Below are 19,282 nucleotides of genomic sequence, written 5' to 3'. Positions count from 1 at the left end.
TCTTATATTTAATTGAAAATCCACCTTATTCTTCTTAGCCTATTCGCCACAAGTAGCCACAAGCGCCAGCGCTGGCTTGTTCCTTTTGGCCCACGATATTTCTGGTGCCCGTAAATAGGTTATATTTTCACCGCAATATATTGGATTTGTATAATCATGTACGACGATTACAATGATCAGGTAAGCATATAAAATATTCTTAGATTTTCTTTTTAATCGGGGTTCTTTTTATCTCTACGTTTTCCTTACAGTACGATACTTACGACGATTACGGTCCCTCGGACCTGCATGCTAGTCAATATGACAGGTCCAGCTACCGTGAGGTACCTGACGTCGTGAGGAAATTCCTCATTTACTTTCGTAACTGCATAAACGAGGGTATGATCTTCGAAATCCAGAACCTCTACGAAAACTCCTTCCCGAAACTTTCGGAGCAATTTTTCGATAAGACGTCCTGGCCAGATGAGAACGCCGTTGCCCATATCGTCGAGAATGATCAGGCTTTCCTGATTCTTTATAAGGAATTATATTACCGTCATATATACGCACGAATGCAAGGACCTACTTTGGAGCAACGCCTTGGATCATTTTATAACTACTGCGACCTCTTTAATTATATTCTGAATGCAGAGACACCAGTTCAACTGGAACTACCTGATCAGTGGTTATGGGAGCTCATCGATGAATTTGTGTACCAATTTCAATCATTCACACAGTACCGAGCAAATCATTCAAATAAGACTGCTGAGGAAATCGAGGGCTTAAACACCCATAATAAAGTGTGGGATGTTCTTTGTGTACTTAATGTACTGCACTACCTGGTGGATAAATCAAAGATCAAAAGTCAGCTCGAGGTTTATGCCAGTGGAGGAGATCCTGATTCAGTAGCTGGAGTTTTTGGCCGGCATTCTCTCTACAAAATGCTTGGTTACTTTTCACTGGTAGGTCTGCTCCGGTTACACTCCTTACTTGGTGACTACTACCAGGCTATTAAAGTCCTCGAGAATGTGGAACTCTACAAGAAGAGTGCATACTCTCATGTTCCTGGCTGCCAGATATCGACAGCTTATTATGTGGGCTTTGCGTACATGATGATGCGTCGTTATGCTGATGCCATCAGAACGTTTTCTGGCATTTTACTTTACATTCAAAGAACTAAACAACTCTTCGCTGCCAGGAGCTATCAGAATGATCAGATAAACAAGCAAACGGAACAAATGTATCATCTACTTGCAATTTGTTTGGTTCTTCATCCACAATGCATTGATGAGGGTCTTCAACAAGCACTCAGAGAAAGGAACTATCACGAGAAGATGTACAAGATGCAATATGGAGATATGGCGGAATTCGAATCGTGCTTCCTTTACGCATGTCCAAAATTCTTATCTCTTACTCCACCTGGTCCAGACACTCCTGGAGAAGATTACGTCAAGGAAGCTATCAGGCATCAGACTCGTGTCTTCAAGGATGAAGTATTGCAGCAAAAGATGCTGCCTACTATTCGATCCTACTTGAAATTGTATACTACACTTCCTCTGAGCAAATTGGCCACATTTATGTGCAGTAGCAGACCGGATGAGAGTTGGGAGTTGGAGAATGAGGTTCATGAGTTGACTATTCACCTCTTGTGTTTTAAACACAAGATGAAGAACATTGTATGGACCAAGGGAGCATCTGGATTGGAGGGAAAATTCCAATCTGGCTCTGAGGTTAGTTTTATCCTCATTTTTTAATCGGATTAATAGCCTTATCACCTTTATGATTTAATTTGGTAATTTATTGTTCTTTAGCTGGACTTTTACATTGATCATGATATGATCCATATTGCTGACACGAAGGTGGCGCATCGTTATGGCGATTTCTTCATCCGCAAGATTCTCAAATTCGAGGAGCTCAACCGTAAGCTTCACCACATCAAAATTTAATTTATGCATTTTGATAATACTGTACCGCGGCAAAGTGCAGGAAATAAAACCATCCTTTGAAAATAAATAACTTTATTCATATTCCGTTGTAAACAGTTTCAAAACACAGATTTGAGTAGTAATTAATTTCATTCTTTTTCTAATTACTGAAAATTGGCGTTTTATCATTAGCAGTCCAGAATTTTTTATTAGGAATAATTTTACTCATGATATTAGCCATACAAACACCGAATGTCATGTTATGTCATGCAAAACGAAATTGGTATTAGAGACTATTGTCGGGTGTCTAAGGTATTAAGGGTTCTGTAGGTATAAAAAAAATTATATAAAACATTTTGTAAAGAAACTGCCCTAGTAAAACAAATCCAACGGCAAACCACTCTACTAATATATATTATAAAAATTCTATACTGTAACCGATAACTCATATTTCACTTGAAACTGATGAGACCCTAATAATTTTACTTCTAATATATTCATTACTCTTGTTTGCTCTTTACGGTTTTCTCTTGCAAGGATTTACACGCCATTGCTAAAATATTCGGCTTGGTTGAAGCGCTTGGCAGATTAAAATTTTGTAAATAGTGAAAGAACCTTCTGCTTCTTTTCTCGTTATTCGTACTTCGAATATGTTCTGCTCTGCATATCGTTCTGATACTCGGTAGATAATCAACATACATGGCCCGACGTTCCAGAGAGAACTGAACTACATGGGACAGTGCGATACTAACGCCAGTAGCAACTTGTCTTTTTATGGAAAGTTGTGATCCTATTTGTCGAACAGATGCTTTCGAAGCGTTCAGTAGGGTTTCTTTGTGAAGAACTTTCTGATTGAGCCAATCAGCTATTTCTGTGCTAAGATCATTTAGACTCGAATAGGGTTCTATATCGTCTACAAGTGAGAGACACGGTGCTATTAGATTCACAGAAGCTTCAGTAGGATCCTGAACTTCTGTCAAGGAAGATAACAAAGAAATTCTATCTAAATTATCAGCTAAATTATTCAGAACGGTTTCATCGTGGCGATTAGAATGAGATACTTTTACATCTGTTATGTTTTTCGGTTTTTTTTTACCAGCCTTTACGGCGGGTTTGTAAATGCAGTACCGCATATCTTGCCATAGAGTATCGTGAGTTGCCGATAATGACGTCATGCGCGGATTTCCAGAGAGTAATAAATACTGTAATTGCAGTAGAGCTTTCCTTAAGTCACCTTGTTCCAAGAGCTTCTAGAATTAAATGAAAAAATGTTTTAGTACAAATTTGCTTGCAAATAATTAAAAACTAAAATAACAAGTACTTGCTTCTAAGCAATCTTGTGGAAGTTTGTGACCTGTCTCTGCTAATGAAATCAGTTCCAGGTGAGCCGATACTCGTTTTCCTGTAGCTGGTTGGAAATATATTCTAAGTTGTTGCGGTGCTAATTTATTTAAGTGAACACAAGTATTTCCACAAGTCATTACTATGGGGCGTTTTGTATTGGATGCTAGTTGAAAGGTGGCTGAGATAAATCCTTCATCCTCTTCAAATATAAGATCCACATCCTCCACGAGGATCAGTGACTTTTGTGGTATCTTTTTCATAGTTTCCTTCATCGTTGATATCAGAGTTGATTGTGTAGAGTCTTTTTTAATTCTGTGAGATTTCGTTGCTTCTTGAAACTCTTTGAGAATTTTCTTGCCTGTCCTCTTTGTAGAAGCGTTGACTTCCAATACACTACGAATAAGTAAAGTAATATTATTTGGCACTGATATCTTTTAACCCTTTGACTGTGGATGTCATATGGTGTTAAATAGGTCGAATAATGATAAAAATCAAGATAATAACCTGTAACCTAATTCTTCAGCAACTGCATACACACTTGCAGTCTTACCACTACCATGCGGTCCTAGCAGAATTGCCACTTGATCATTATCACGTCTGCTGATGTAGCTACAGTCTGATGAATAAAAATCATCCTCACTATCACAGCCGTCAGTTGGTAATGATAATTTCCAACTGTCTAACCAATTTTTTAATTTCACAGCAGCATCCTCATTGCCTACTACCTCTTTAGAGCTGGTGGGCTTATATTTGTAGGTCCACACAGAATTTACCTTATCAGTTTCCTCCTTTTGTTTTGATTCTTTTTTATCATTTGATCTTCGTTTTCTATTTTGCCCACGAAGAGATCGTTGTTTTGGTTCCTCGTTATTTGTAGGAACAATTTTATCCCACATATTTCTTGCGTCAGAACAACGCTCTTCTATTTCTTTCAAGATATCATTAGGATCTGCTTTAATTTCTTGATTAGCTGATTCTAATTCATATGTAGAACTTTTTGGTCCAACCACGAATTGAAACTGGGTCACGTCGAGTACAGGTTCATATTTTGAGGATGAATTTATTCTAACATTACTGTAATTTATATTTTCATATTCCATTTCATCAGTGAGTTGAGTCACGTGACTGATTTTTGGAAATGGTAATATAGGAAGACTTCTTGGATCATTTGAATCTGATTTTTTATGTGGTCTTTTATTATTTTCAATTAAGTTAGATTGCAAGAAGGATCTGCGAGCTGCCAGAACAGCAGGATCGGGTTTTCGGCACTTTGTAAAAAGTGGAGCCAATTTCTCCCTTTTTGGATAATTTTCCTGAGAATTGCTTTTTGAAAAATTGTCTTGAGAATTTATTTTTGGGACATTCTCTTTAGAGACTTTACCATTTTCTTGCTCTGCCGTATCACTGTCAATCGTTACAATGCTAACATCAATTTCTTCAATTTTCTCCATTTTGGAATCGAATTTCTTTTTCATATTTAGTTTCGTATCGTTACTCCTTTCGTTTTTTTTAATACTCTCACTTGTAGTTCTGCTGTTTCGCTTAATTTCTCGACTCTCAGTCGTAGAATCTGTAGTACTGGTAATTAACACTTTTCCTGTTTTTCTAAGCGACAGCTTTCGTCTTGTCTTTTCATTGTTTCTTGGCAAAAACATGGCTTCATCACTCATATCCTCAATTTCTGAAACAATTAAATTTCTCTAAACCGTTCAACCTCTACAGAAGTCAATTTCTTTATAAACCGAAATAAAAAAAATCAGCGATCAAAGTGAAAGGTTTCATTGCCGTCGACCACATCGGTTTTTCCGATTTGGGAGACTCCCGCTTTGTTTTTCATCATTTTTATATATAGTATTTCAACTCCATTTTTAATTGTGGGAATAAATAATACTTTACCTGATGCAGATGTTTCTTTGTCGTGAGACTGAAGTTTTATTCGCAAGGACCACTTTGGTTTATTCCTTATTAGTTCTCCCTGTACTTCCTCTGGAGAACTATTTGGATCAGTAATTTCAGATCTCAGTAATTTGATATCATCCACATTGGATACAAAATTTCTTGATTTAAGTTTTTTCCTCTTAGAATTTTCTACAGTTCCTGAAGAATTTTTTGGTAAAATTGGTGTAGAGGTATTTACATGAGGAGTATGTATATCTGCTGTAACAACAATAGTCGATGACATTGTGGCATCTATTTTTTTTTGTTCTGGTGCTGTTTTGCTAAAATAAAAAAATAATACATTGGTCTTTCTCTTTCAAGGTTTAATATAATGAATGAATGAGGTTACATAAATTATTCATCAATGGCTACCTGAAATAATTAAGTAAATTATGAGTATTTTGCCTTTGTCCAGTAGATGAGTTAACAATTTCACTACTATCTTTCTTAGCTTCTTGTTTAAACATTTTTGTTCTGTTGTGTATTCTCTTTTCTATTCTTTCACTTTCTTCAAGTTCTGCAAGCTTTCTTTTGGCATAGCCTTTTTTGTCAGCTAAGGAAGTTAATTTCTCTTTATTTTGTTTAAGTTTAGTCTTAGTCTCCTCTCCTTTTTTAGCCAGGTGTTCTGCCTCTTGCGGAGACAATTGTGGTGGAGGATTAAGCTCCACTGGTTTGTTTCTCGTCATAAGTACATCAAATGCATTAGATTCCACCCTCTCATCGCTGTTACTAATTACATCATCTCCTTCATTTTTATCCAACCTAACAGTTTCTGAAATGTAATTAATTTTATTGAAAAACATATTCCATTTAATCAACTTCATGTTTTTCTTCTATATAACTACCTATTTCACATTCCATACTGTTTCTGTCATTTGAATACGATGAAGTTACATCAACCAAATTATTTTTTTTCGAGGTACTGTTAGAACTTTTACTCTTGGCCGAAATGTCACCTGGTACTGATCGTTTTGGCGTATCCGTTCGAGAACTTTTTAAATTCTCATTATCGACCTTAGAAAATGGACTTGGAGTCTTATCCACAAGGTCACTGTTATTCTCAATAATATCGCAAACTCTACCCTCCGAATTCCTTTGAGTAATTTTTATTTTCACTCGAGTACGTTTCTTCCTGGGAGTGCACCCTGAATCAGGCCCATCGTCGACCTTCCCGCGCTCTTTAATAACCTCTTCAGAGTTGACCGATGAACGCTCACAAGTCTTCACAGAGTCAGTAAGATAACGCCTCAAATTCTTCATGATTATCAGACTTATTTCACAGATTGTCAAAATGCTTTTCATTAAATAAGAAGACCCGTCCAAGTAATGTTTTCAATCACTTTTCACCAGTTTTCCTCTTTTGGCGCTTTACAGCGCCAACCGCCAACATTTTCTTATCATCAACTTGCATCAACTACAAAATACAAGAGTGGTCTCTTCATATAAACTTTATTAGAATTTTCAGACAGCAGATGGCGTCCTAGTATAAAAGGAACTGTTCGTAATCAATATGTGGTATGTGATTTCGTTCACCAGTGTCTGCAGTATCCGTCGACATCAGTCGACATTGGTCGGCATTCACCAATGACAGGAGTGAATGACGGTTTGCGGAAAATTTCAAAGTTCCAACAATGGTTTGCTTGACGTGTTGGTTATTAAGTGTTACTGTTATATTAATAATAATACGAGTTCTATGTCTTGTTACTCGCGGTAAAGATAAAAATGTCTGTGTCGTTGTATTGGGCGATTTGGGTAGAAGCCCAAGAATGGAATATCATGCTTTATCTTTCGTGAAAGAAGGTTTCACGGTAAATCTCATAGGTTACCCGGGTTCTCCGCCTTTGAAGGAGTTGCGAGAGAATTCTTCCGTAAAAATTCATTATCTAAAACCTCCTCCAGAGTTGCAGGACAGTGAGTACTTTATTGTTATAAATAATTATTTTATCATAGATGTTAATATTGTTTAATTCGCCTTTGTATTATTTGCCACGTTGTACGTTGGCATCTTTTTTTCTAGCTTTTCGTACATACAATTCTTGTCCTTGACAATGAAATTCAGAGAATTCAATACACTGGATTTTTTAATGCTTTGCAGGATTGTCACGTTTGCCATCATATATTTTGAAAGTACTATGGCAAACTGTTACATTGGCTGCTGTGCTTTTTAAACAACACTCGAGTTATTTGATCATGCAAAATCCACCGGCTATACCAACAATATTTGTTTGTTGGCTTTATTGTTTTGCTGTGAGAGCACAGTTCATTATAGACTGGCACAATTATGCTCATTCTATAATGGCTTTGAGTTTGGGAAGGAATCATTTGCTAGTTAAGGCAGCAAAGTGTATCGAGACCTTCTTTGGGAGGCAGGCATGTAAAAGTTTCTGTGTTACTAAGGCTATGAAAATGAATTTAGAAGAAGAGTGGGGCATCAAGTGTGTAATTATGGCTTTAATGATTTTGTATAGTATTCAATAATATAATCATACTTTTCAATAATATTAGGGCTGAGGTACTTTATGATCGACCAGCAGATGAATTTCATCCAATACGGTTGGAAGAGAAGCATGAATTGCTATTGAGATTAAGCAAAACCTATGATGTTTTCAAAGGTGATAAAAAGAATTCCACAGCATTTACAGAGTGTTTACCAGATGGAGTAATAGTACTGCGTCCCAATAGACCTGGTTTAATAGTATCGAGCACTAGCTGGACCGAAGATGAAGATTTTTCTGTGCTACTAGATGCTTTAGAAGGTTTTATTTTTTGCAAATAATGATGCAGTATTAATATAGAATATTGTAGCAGAAACATTCTACTGTATTCCACAGATTATGAGATTGTTGTTGATACCAATGAATTGAAACTACCAGATCTGATTTGCGTGATAACTGGACGGGGTCCATTGAAAGATTTTTATATTTCCATAATTAAATTAAAAAAATGGAAACATGTAACTATCATAACACCTTGGCTTGAAACAGAAGATTATCCTAAACTATTAGGTGCGTTTTTTAATTCTAGTTTATTAGTATTATATTTTGTATTTCATTCGACTATTTTAGCAAGTGCTGATTTGGGAGTTTCCCTTCACTCCTCATCGAGTGGTCTTGATTTACCCATGAAAGTAGTAGACATGTTCGGATGTGGACTTCCTGTTTGCGTCTATAAATATCAATGGTAAGATCTTTGTGCATGGTCAGTATGCAATAAGAATGTAGTTTTTTTATTTCTTGATCTTAAACATTCGCAGCATCCACGAGCTGGTGAAGCACAATGAAAACAGCTTGGTGTTCTTGGGCGATAGAGAATTAGCTGACCAACTGAAAAGCTGGTTTAAGAATTTTCCAAATAGCACGGAACAACGGAAAAGAGAGGAAAGATTCAAAAATGAGTTAATCAAATTTCAGGAATTGCGATGGCATGGTAATTGGTCGCTCAAAGTGTTGCCTTATTTCAGTGAATAATCTGTGACCAGTGCTTGATCCCTTTTTTTTGCTTTGTGCGATGTTCCATTGTGTATACATATACTTCATGAAATTTATTTCTTCTGTTTGAATATCAGAAGTTTTGTTCTATTGGGTTTGCAATATAGGTTTACATCACTTTTTTCACAGTAACAAATGTTCTTTAATTTTAATTTTGTCTTGTTTGAGTTATTTTTATAGTTTTCAGTGGAACTGATTTTGAAATGCGTTGTGCACAATATATTTCTTGTTTCTTGAAACCAGAAATACTTTAATATGTACAGTGCAGTTATGACTGGGCGAGACTTATAAAGATTAAAATGTATTTCTCATACTAATATATTTGTGTGAGAATTTTAATGAACTAATACCAGTTTGATTTGTATTCTGTTGTAATTTTCTTTTCATATTTTTAAATCGATTGGAAAAATGTGCCACTGGATTCATTCAATGAGTCAGAGTCGTGGAATGGAAGTTCAGGCCAGGTTAACAAAATGATAACCACATGACATTGTTGACTTACAAACCAGTCTTATTCATTTAGTCAGGAATTTATGCAATTACTTTGATATTGTTGAAGAAAATTCATTTCATTTGTACAATTTGTTTATTTATGTTTCAAACCTTATGAGGACGACAATAATCTTCATATCAGTGGTAATTCTTTGCAAACAAAAATATTGCATGTCAGTAATCCACATAATATGTGTCATTATAACGAATGATTGTTATTTATCTATGGATATTTTATAGCAATTTTTTTAACCATACTGTTTCTTAATTACCTTATATTGAAATGTTACAATGAAAAATATGAATTCTACAGAATTACAGTCCTGTCTTTTCATAATTTGGAATATAACAAAAATTAGATACATTAATATTTAGACAAAGAGCCGTTCGATTTCTTGTTGTATAGCCTGAATCTGGGGTTTGAGTTGAGAGCCTTCGTTGACTGTAATACTGCAGGCAACAACAGGTCTGGATACACCACAAGCACGACCTAATGCTTGTTTACTGCGTACAAAGACATAAGTGACATTTTTGTCTTCGCAAAGCAATGGAATATGCAATAAAATTTCTAATGGCACAGAATCTGCAGCCATCACAATAAACTCTGACAAGCCTCTGTTGAGAGTCTTGGTAGATTCATTAGCTCCCTTGCGTAGTTGCTTGTAATTCATAGCTTGTTGAACCAAGTTTAAAATTTTTGCAGTCAACGTGGCGTCTGCTAAGGGATAAGCCTTTGGATTGACTTCGTCCGTCTGTAAATAGATAGCAAGAAAGATAAATATTTTACAGAATTGTAAAGTATCATTGAAAATGCCGCGTGCGTCGCGGCAGCGTGTGAACATAACCTCGTCACTAGTTTATTCCACATGTTCATTATTCTTCTAGTTATAATAATTTATAGATTATCGTACCATTTTTGTTTCGTGAAGTTATTACTAACGCTGTGGCTATTCACACGAAACGTGCCTTGAGCGTGGCTTACGCTAGGATAAAAACACAGAACACTCAACGCACGCAATTAACTTTCGTGGTTCTAATACACTCTAATGATATGAGTAAATGTTTCATGCAGAAAGATGAGGCTACAAATGCGATTGGAGGCAGTGCCATCTTGAATTACAGTACAAAAGCACTCACCATAAATCATGGAAACCGAGACCCACGTTCTCTTATTATTTTCCAACATGTTCATTAATGTTCTCTACCTTATCGACACATTGTTTTCTTATCAGTGTATTCCTTGCATGCATTCTTGCTTATTTATGGAATGACATTCTTGCACGAACATTCAAGCAGTTGTTTATTTAAATCGCAATAAGATATAAGTACGGGTGTTTCAGCGATAAAAGAGTCGAATAGAAAAACTAAAGTAAAATTAATAAACTAAACTAATAGTAAAACTTATTTTTTTTTATATTATATTGTTTCTTATTTCATAAATTATATACTGTAGATTCGACATGCAAAGTTCTACGATTGCACGAAAAACAGAAGAATATTGTATGACAGTTGACAATGAATGTAAGTGAATTTTATTTATTTTTGCTTCCTCATAGAGGAACTATTCCCTGTCGAGATTTTCATGTCAACATGTTCAGAATGTGCCAAAACGTCGAAAAAACACGTTTGGAGAAAATGTCCGCGCGCGCGCGCGCGCGCGTGTGTGTGTGTGTAATGGCCTCCCAAAATTCAAACGTGTATAACTCGAAAACGGTTTTAGCTACAGCTCCCCAATTTTGCAGCCATGTGCAGCTCTATAATCCCTTTATTGGCTATAATTTTCGTCATGATTCAAGCTGCGGCTCGGATTTTATGTCGTTTTCAAATTCCCAAAAAAAGGACGTTATCATTCTAGCGATCGCAAATTTTGTGATAAACGTCTAAATAGTTCTTGAGAAAGAGATTTGTATCCAAGGTTGGTTGGTATTGCATTTGGGCCGAATCCATCGAGAAGTTTTGATTTTATGATATTTTGAATTTTTCGAAAAATTAAATTTATCAATATAACTCCCGTCAACTTTGACCGATTGAGCTCCAATTTTCCAAAAGTACATAGTATCATTTAGCCGTTATATGTTTTAAATTTGGCTGAGATCGGCAAAACGTATCTGATTATACATATATTCAAGTTTTTGAATTTCAGCCGATTCAAAAATATTAGGCCCGAAGAGATGATGCACGTGATTTATCCTTACATGCGTTCTCTACAGTACGAATCACCCCAAGTTGTGAGAGGCATGGGGACTCACGTTAAACAAGCTGCAAATTGAAACTTACAATTTGCTTCCTCCGAATCGTAAGTAGTGTACGAAGTCCCTATATGAGGAAGCCAAGAATTTTAATTTTGCAATTTGCTTCCTCTGAATCATTGGTAGTAGATGAAGATTCATCCATGAGGAAGGCAAAGATTTAAAAAAAAATTTTAATGCTTCCTCATATAGGGACTTCGCACACTACCTACGATTCGAAGGATGCAAATTGCAAGTTTCAACTTGCAGCTTGTTTAAAATTGTATTTATATGGTGCAGTTTCTATCAAAAAATGTTTTGACTTTTATTTATTTTTCTTTTTCCCTACTCTCATAAGATTGAATAACGCATAGTGTTATACGAGACACTAATGGCCGGTTTATTCACACATCCCGATAGCTATCCTCCGGATAAAGATATCCGTTAGATATCTAAAAGGTCCGTTTTCTTCACTGTATCGCATCTCACAGATAGCTATCCTCGATGGGACTAATTTTTAACACAGAATGTATAAAAGGAACTAGAATATTACTAGGAATTATTTGGTGTGAAACGAACCGCGAGTATTTTGTTTAATTTAAATACGGGTACTAGGGGTTAGGATATAAGGAATTGCTATACGTAAGTAAATAATAATGGAGAAGGAAAAGAGAAGAGTTAATTTTACGAAAAGTAAAATCGATTTATTGATTGATATTGCATTAATAGTATATTGTGACCCTAGGCTAGAAAGTTGGATTTCCTGGCGTATGTGATATGAAGACCGAGGCGAAGCCGAGGCTTTTATATCACATACGCCAGGGCATTTAACTTCTTGGCTATGTGTCTTATACTATTTTTCTTGCTCCCTAAGCCAAAAGTACCGTCTTCCCGTTTTTATTATTCAACTGACATTACAAATTTACGGTTATGAACAGTTAGAGTTTATGATTGAACATTCACTTGTTTACATTTGTTTATATGCAGGCAAGCAGGCCACAAAAGTGGCTCTTCCCGGACTCAAATGCGGCCGGGAAGACGGTACTTTCGGCTTAGGGAGCAAGAAAAATATAAAAATATTATTGAAAATAAACGAACCGATGCAACAAATTGGCGGGAGAAAAAGAAAGCGTGGGAGAAAATAAGCGAGCAATTCAATGCGTGTTCAGGAAATTTTTCACGCTTTACGAAAACAATTTGTTCCAAATATGATACAATTAAAAAAGGTATCCGCAAAAAATGCTCGTTCCTCAAAAGCGAACAAACGAAAACTGGCGGCGGTCAATGCCAAGCGACTTTGACAGCTGGCGAAGAAAAAATTTTCCTCATTAGATTGAGGCATTTTGATCATTGATTTTGATAATGAAGTGATGGCCATGGATACTTTAGCAACAACCCGGTTCGCTGTATTAATGCTCACTCCACTAAAATCACCAAAAGCACGAGAAAAATTTCTCGTAGCTTAAAATCTCAATGTTAATAGCAACGGATTCATTGGTGTCAAAGATCCTGATCTAGAACAGAAAATATTCCATCAACTATTTGTTGTACAATAATATTAGATTATAAATTAACCTTAGTATTTGAATGGAGTACATACTTGTTTCACTGTATTAACAATTGCTCTTGAATCCTATGCAATAATTCAAGCACTGTAGTTTTTTTCAAACGGTATCGTTGAAAAAATTCGATTTCATCCCACATTTGAAAATTATTGGGTTTACTTTGAATTGTATACTGTCTTCTTTCTAGAAATTCATAATCTTCATAGTCATCATCAGAATTAAAAATATGGATGTTTATAAACAAATCCATTATTGTGTTTGTATTTTCACAAGAATAAAAGAATAGAAAACGCGCGAATGGTTTCGTAGCAGGGCGTGAGGGGAGGGAGGGCTGTAGTTTACTATAACAATACTTGGTGGCGCTGAATTCAATATCTGCTAGATATCTGCTACTGTGGGTGGTGTATAACTTTGTCTGTCGGATAAGAACTATACGGAGTTGAAGAGAACCGATTCTGCTAGATATCTTTCGTATAAAGTTATCGGCAACTTATCTGGAGGTGAAGAAACCGGCCATAACACGATCAACTTTGTAACTACAGAATCAGCGTTCTTAAAGATTCCATTGCGTTTTCAGTCATTAGGGTCTGAGTACACCGTAGGTAAGTCTAGTGCAATTGAAACACACTGCAAAATTGGATAAAGCCTAAGAAAAGCAGGGATTGATTTTATCAAGAGTCGATAACAACAATTTCCTAAAGATTGTACCGACCTCTATATCTCGTGTCTTTTACTAGCTTTCATCCAAAAGGTATAGATGGCACTGTACAACAAAGGAAAATAACGGATCGTTGCTTCGAAATTGCATCAGTTTTACTGTCATACTCTTTTCGTTTCATTTTCACTTATACTCTTATCGCACATTACTTTAAAGAGAGGTCTCTGCCCTAAAAACAGTAAAAAAAATACGTTTTTCCTTCAGAAATGATATGTTGCATGAATTTCCACTCTGTGTGAAATCTAATCGAATGTACCGGACGATAACCCATTGATAACTGATATTATTAACAAGAAACGATCTATCTGTCCAGTTTCTAGCAGTCAGTCACTAGGCGAAGATCTCCTAATTAATTCGATACAGTAGAAGAACAGTCTAGATATAAGAAGAACCGTATTACTGCAGTCTTGTACAAATAGTTTACTTTAGAGGGCGTCGAACGTAATGGCGTCGAGAATCGCTAGGGCATCATCATCCTTCTTCGTTATTGCCCTTTCGATTATATTTCTCTTTTACATAGTTGATCAAAGCAACTCTTTGTTTCTAGTCGAGGTGAATGCAAATCTTAACGACCGACCAATCATAGGTGAGTTTCATTCAAGATTAATTGCTGATTTTAACTGTACGATATTAATGTCGTCCAATTTTTTTTATTTTACTCCCTTTACCCCCTTTTTGCTTCCTCATAGAGGAAGCTATGTTTTCATGCAAAATTTTTTTTTTTCGAGATTTTCATGTTAGAATACTTAACATGGTCTAAAACGTCAAGAAAAGTAGTTTAGAAAAAATGTCCGTGTGTCCGTGTGTCTGCGCGCGCGTGTCCGTGCGTGTGCGTGTGTGTGTGTGTGTGTGTGTGTGCAGGGCTTCGAAAATTCAATTGCCTCTTACTCTGTAACCGTTAGAACGATCGGACTGAAATTTGGCACGCAAGTAAAGTAGATATCCCTCTTTAAATGTTGCGATTTTTAATGAAATATATGCAGCTATTCAGATTTTATGTAATTTAAAATTTTGTGAAAAAAGGGCGTTGTCACTCTAACTTTCGTAAAGGTTCGACGATTTAGCTAAATAGTTCTTCATAATTGAAGATACGTTCAATGTTGTTTGGTATTGAATTTCGACAAGATCGCTAAAACGGTTCATATTTTACGTGGTTTTGAAATTTTCAAAAAATTATCGTTATTGTTTTGTTTTTTTTTTACCTCATTTTTAACTGTATGTATGTATATAAATAGCCAAAATAAATCAAAGAACTTCTTCATAGTGAAGGCTTTGTGAACGAAGTAAAAGAATCAAGAAGCAAAGTGTAAGATTCTACTTTGCATCATTGTGATAGAAAAAAACCAAGTAAAATAATGAGGAAGCATTTTGCAAGGTTCTACTTTGCAGCCTTGTTATCTATTTCGTTAGACTGTGACTGCATCGATAAATCGATTCTTTAATTTTTCTTAAGTCATACCTCTAGTATTCCTTTAGTACATGCATAATTGGTATTTAAAGGGACTCCAGATCTTTTCTTGACGTATCTTTACATTTCAATGTGGTTTTGAAAAATTGAAAAATTTCGACTCGGATTAATTTCTCAGTTTTCATTTAATTATTGCAAAAATAATATCAAAATCATTGTTAACCTTGCGATGTAAAGTTCGCGTTCGAAAAACATTTTATGTCAAAATTCTATTATTTACGATTTTCAGTTACATTTGACTCGCATGGTAACGAGAGGTCCGGACTCTTTTAATATATATTTTTACTTTTTCAACGGTGTTGCAAGATCTGACAGCTCCTATCGATAGATGCAAATTTCATATGGCAAAAAATGCCATCACTCGAGGGTTTGTTCTTACAAACCTATGCAACCTATTGTTTATCAATTGTCCTAAACACTGTGATATTAAGTATGTGAAATTTCGATGGGATGAAATCGTCTAATCGACTAAGTAAATATTAAAAACATCCTAGTTATAATGACATATTGTGATTTATGTACGATATCGATATTTATCAGATATTTTAATAAAGAATTGATTTATCGCGATTTATTATCTTAGTATTTATCGTGAAAAAAGCGGCGATTGTGTTGCTGATTCTATTATCGAATTATTTAATATCACCAATTTCGTAGTCTATTAACGAATAGGATTATTTATCGTTATCAGTGCAATATCAATGTGGTAATATTCCACCAGGAATAATCTCTCGGTCAGCGATCAATAAAACTTATGTAATATTTTCATTAAACCTTAAGGCGTCCTTACTCAGGAAATCAGCTACCACCTGAACCAGAAGTATCCAGATTCGTACACCAGTTATATCGCAGCATCCTACGTGAAGTTCGTCGAAGGAGCAGGCGCACGCGTGGTACCAATATGGTAAAATAAACAAACTATAAATTTTTCCGGGAAAAAACATAACCTAGAAACATCTCCTATATTTTAGGATCGGTCAAAACGAAACCTACTACGAAGACATTCTGCGGAAAGTAAATGGGTAAATTAATCTATACCGGCAAAATTGTTAATTGTTATGTATGCAGTAAATCATTTATCATAGACCAAAAAATGTATGAATGTTTATTGAATTTTTTTTTCAATTTAAATCAAATTTTTTTTCTTACAGAGTCTTATTTCCTGGTGGTTCGACTTACTTTAATCAAAGCAACGGTTATGCAGATGCCGGTGAAACGATATACAGGTATATTCCGTATATGTTTATCTGAATTAACTACACAGTATTAGTACAATAAATAATAGTTAATCGATTGACAGAATTGCCAAACGAGCCAATGACAATGGTGATTACTTTCCTCTCTGGGGTATTTGTCTAGGATTTGAATTGTTAACGTATCTCGCCGCAAATCGTGTTGAACACAGAAGCACGTGTTCCAGTAACGACCAGCCGTTGCCGCTGAAATTTAAATCTGGTAAAAAAAATAAATATTCATCCCTTAAAAATTGAGTATCAAAACGAAGTACCAAAAAACCTGGACACATTTTTTCTACAGATTTTAAAGACAGCAGAATGTTCCACGAGGTACCGAATGACATCGTTGACATTCTTTGGAACGAAGAAGTCACAGCGAATTATCACCGCTACTGCGTGACAGAGCAAGTTGGTATTTTTTATGAAAAAATATTAAATTGACAGAGTATTAGTTTAAATAATAATTAGATTAAAAGATGCGGTAGACTCAATTCGAGAAACGGAGTATTAACCTAGAATTCGAGTGACCGGTATGTCTGTCCTTCTCTTACGCACGTATATCCGTATGAGACCCTCTCTCTCGCACTCACGGAGGATATACAAAATTCGAAAAATCATGAACGACTTTAATTCTTTCTCGATTACCGACTGAGTGACGAATATCATGACAGCTGTCAAATCAGACAGCTATCGTACACGTGTACTACGTATGCTTTATTTTTAATGTTTCTTTCAGGATTTAAAGAAGGTCAATCTAACTAAGGAATTTCGTGTGATGTCGCTGAATCATGATCGGAACGGTTTGGAATTTATTTCGACTCTGGAACACAAAGTCTATCCATTCTACGGTGTACAGTTTCATCCGGAAAAAAATATCTATGAGTGGAAGAATACCAAGAACATACCGCACGGTCGAAAGGCCACAAGAGTCAGTCAGTATTTTGCAGATTTCTTCGTGAACGAAGGTGAGCAAATAAAAGATTATTTTCTGCAGTGTAGATGAGATGAGGATAAGAGCGAGGATAAAATTTTTTTAACAATCAATTTAATTAATGGCATTTTTTTCAGCACGCAAGAACAACCACAACTTTTCAACGTCTGCTGAAGAATTAAAAAGTCTGATTTACAATTATCCAACGACATACACTGCCCTCCAGTATTCGGCATTTGTACAGTGTTACATGTTCAATGAGACGTCCTTGAATCAGGCCCAATTTTTTGGGACCACTTCCTAAGGTGTAACACATGTTGCCATATGAGAATTGATATCTCTGTGAAGATAATGAAAGAAGAGAATGAAGTAAATGAATAGGATACCTTTTAATTGTTCATTTTTTAATCTTAATTCTATTTTTTTATTCATCTGTCGTATGTCATAGTTATTTTAAGGGTGCTGATTGGAACCTGCAAGTTTATGGGGCTTTTTTTAGATAATAGAATACTGACTATCCTGTTGCTGTTTTATGTGAACGCTACCCTAAGGGTGGAGCTAGTATCGAAATTGCGTCCCACGCTTATATCCATGGGGTTCTTTACCTCGGGGTGAAGAGCCTTGGATAATTAGTAATTGGAGACTTCCTCTCACGAGCTAGGCGAGACAAATTTCATTGAACTGTACATGACGGGTAAAAGAAAAAAGATTGCTAAAAGAAATCAACCCTCTGTATCCTGTGCGAATCAGTCTCCCTTACCTTTGGATCTTTCTTAATATACCTTGCACATACGTGGAAATTATTTTATTCATTTTCCTTGCGTCTCTCAGTTATCCCTAATTCACTTACTTGAGTCTGATATATTTTTTTATCTTCCAACAAAACGATCATTCAGTCCCTTTCCATCACCCATTAGTAATAAGGGGTTCTTACCTTAATGATTGTACGTAGTCGCTCGTTTGAGAATACCTGAAAAATGGAGATGGACGTTGGGTGGATATCATTAAAAGGATAAAGAGAGTCTTTTTTATAAATATATTCTGAGTCTATTGTAGGGGTTGTTAAGGCTAATCTTTCATTGGAACAAAGAAAACAATACATTGTTTTATCTATATAAACGTTTTTCCTTTACGTTCTAGAGACGAGACATGATTTTATTTTTATTTGTCTTTCTATCTTTTATCGGCTCTATTACTGGCTCCTTGCTCGAATACGTGCGACTAAATATTTCTTGTTTACTGGCATCAGGACATCTGTTTTTTTTTTCTTTTTTCAGAATGAGACACAGCTAATGCCAACTAATGATAGAATAATTGGCACAGTGGAATCGTTCGGCAATCGGCGCAATCTCATTCGTTCAATGCTGTAGGCCGTCGCGACGCCCGGGGTGAAGATTCTCAAGTTAATTAAAGAACATCGTACAAGGACCATGCGAGGGCTGCTTGTTGTCTAAAAATACTGTAAACAAGTGGACAAAAAGGAATGCGTCTTTCGACAAACGCGTTTATCGTAGATTTTTCGTTTATCTTATAGATCTTTTTTTTTCAATTACACCAAGATATTTTAACATTGCCGATATCGTGTTGCCGATAAATTTTACTTTGTGTTTGCCGGATTAAGTTTGTCATAAACCGACAAAACATCCGGTTTAATTTTCTAAGCAATCTTGTTTACCAATCAAGATGCTCAATTAAATCTGTCGTTTGATGCTTTCCAAATTTCTTTTTCTTTTCGATTAAAAAGACCTTTCCGAAATACTGGTAACTTTTGAATTACGAATAAACATTCTATACAAATTTTCTTATACACCGCAAGGTATTTCCCAGCCTATTTCCGTAGCAAGAAAAAGAACCCTTAATCAATTGAATATCCATAGACTAAACAATGTATAATAAAACTTTTATTTTTTTTTTACACAATTTTTATTTTCTCCCAAACCAACGATACAGCGAAACACGTGCAGTCTGGAG

General features: G+C 35.6%; 4 protein-coding genes across 5 annotated transcripts; 2 read left to right on the top strand and 2 right to left on the bottom strand.

Annotated features, from left to right (window-relative positions):
* Nucleotides 1-38: 38 nt before the first annotated feature.
* On the top strand, nt 39-2,006 carry LOC107265625 (eukaryotic translation initiation factor 3 subunit L). Its single transcript, XM_015735278.2, has 3 exons — nt 39-180; nt 252-1,709; nt 1,791-2,006. The coding sequence occupies exons 1-3, from the start codon at nt 157-159 to the stop codon at nt 1,923-1,925; spliced, it is 1,617 nt and encodes a 538-aa protein (XP_015590764.1). The 5' UTR covers nt 39-156; the 3' UTR covers nt 1,926-2,006.
* A 123-nt stretch (nt 2,007-2,129) lies between these two features.
* On the bottom strand, nt 2,130-6,613 carry LOC107265622 (ATPase family AAA domain-containing protein 5). 2 transcript variants are annotated; one of them, XM_015735274.2, is made up of 6 exons: nt 6,032-6,613; nt 5,559-5,958; nt 5,145-5,467; nt 3,753-4,929; nt 3,230-3,641; nt 2,130-3,154 (listed from the first exon to the last, which is right to left on the bottom strand). In XM_015735274.2, the coding sequence occupies exons 1-6, from the start codon at nt 6,486-6,488 to the stop codon at nt 2,405-2,407; spliced, it is 3,519 nt and encodes a 1,172-aa protein (XP_015590760.1). In that variant the 5' UTR covers nt 6,489-6,613; the 3' UTR covers nt 2,130-2,404. The 2 variants fall into 2 exon arrangements, with proteins under 2 accessions (XP_015590760.1, XP_024938711.1); XM_025082943.1 differs by having other exon boundaries at nt 2,130-3,151.
* A 100-nt stretch (nt 6,614-6,713) lies between these two features.
* Nucleotides 6,714-18,111, top strand: LOC107265628 (chitobiosyldiphosphodolichol beta-mannosyltransferase). Its single transcript, XM_015735282.2, has 14 exons — nt 6,714-7,097; nt 7,282-7,621; nt 7,692-7,942; nt 8,018-8,191; nt 8,252-8,366; nt 8,440-8,629; nt 14,230-14,263; nt 15,926-16,049; nt 16,117-16,167; nt 16,297-16,371; nt 16,446-16,600; nt 16,682-16,788; nt 17,117-17,345; nt 17,449-18,111. Exons 1-14 carry the CDS (start codon nt 6,818-6,820, stop codon nt 17,613-17,615), a joined length of 2,292 nt encoding a protein of 763 aa, XP_015590768.2. The 5' UTR covers nt 6,714-6,817; the 3' UTR covers nt 17,616-18,111.
* Nucleotides 9,395-10,234, bottom strand: LOC107265634 (NHP2-like protein 1 homolog). The gene is made up of 2 exons (XM_015735291.2): nt 10,078-10,234; nt 9,395-9,918 (listed from the first exon to the last, which is right to left on the bottom strand). The coding sequence occupies exons 1-2, from the start codon at nt 10,078-10,080 to the stop codon at nt 9,538-9,540; spliced, it is 384 nt and encodes a 127-aa protein (XP_015590777.1). The 5' UTR covers nt 10,081-10,234; the 3' UTR covers nt 9,395-9,537.
* Nucleotides 18,112-19,282: the final 1,171 nt, after the last annotated feature.

The sequence above is a fragment of the Cephus cinctus genome, unplaced genomic scaffold, assembly GCF_000341935.2.
Source record: "Cephus cinctus unplaced genomic scaffold, Ccin1 Ccin1_scaffold0230, whole genome shotgun sequence".
NCBI classification, from domain to species: Eukaryota; Metazoa; Arthropoda; class Insecta; order Hymenoptera; family Cephidae; genus Cephus; species Cephus cinctus.
Note: the sequence above shows the minus strand (reverse complement) of the source record. Positions and strands in the feature narration are given on the sequence as shown.

What these genes read in the sequence shown, in the direction of transcription:
- LOC107265628 (XM_015735282.2), top strand. Translation starts at nt 6,818, where the DNA reads ATGGTTTGCTTGACGTGTTGGTTATTAAGTGTTACTGTTATATTAATA. An exon ending in ATGGTAATTGGTCGCTCAAA is followed by an intron (nt 8,630 to 14,229) that starts GTGTTGCCTTAT and finishes TTTCTAGTCGAG; the next exon opens with GTGAATGCAAATCTTAACGA. An exon ending in GCTACTGCGTGACAGAGCAA is followed by an intron (nt 16,789 to 17,116) that starts GTTGGTATTTTT and finishes TGTTTCTTTCAG; the next exon opens with GATTTAAAGAAGGTCAATCT.
- LOC107265625 (XM_015735278.2), top strand. Translation starts at nt 157, where the DNA reads ATGTACGACGATTACAATGATCAG. An exon ending in ACGACGATTACAATGATCAG is followed by an intron (nt 181 to 251) that starts GTAAGCATATAA and finishes TTTTCCTTACAG; the next exon opens with TACGATACTTACGACGATTA. An exon ending in AATTCCAATCTGGCTCTGAG is followed by an intron (nt 1,710 to 1,790) that starts GTTAGTTTTATC and finishes ATTGTTCTTTAG; the next exon opens with CTGGACTTTTACATTGATCA.
- LOC107265622 (XM_015735274.2), bottom strand. Translation starts at nt 6,488, where the DNA reads ATGAAAAGCATTTTGACAATCTGTGAAATAAGTCTGATAATCATGAAG. An exon ending in AATTTACTTAATTATTTCAG is followed by an intron (nt 5,468 to 5,558) that starts GTAGCCATTGAT and finishes TTTTTATTTTAG; the next exon opens with CAAAACAGCACCAGAACAAA. An exon ending in TTCCACAAGATTGCTTAGAA is followed by an intron (nt 3,155 to 3,229) that starts GCAAGTACTTGT and finishes ATTTAATTCTAG; the next exon opens with AAGCTCTTGGAACAAGGTGA.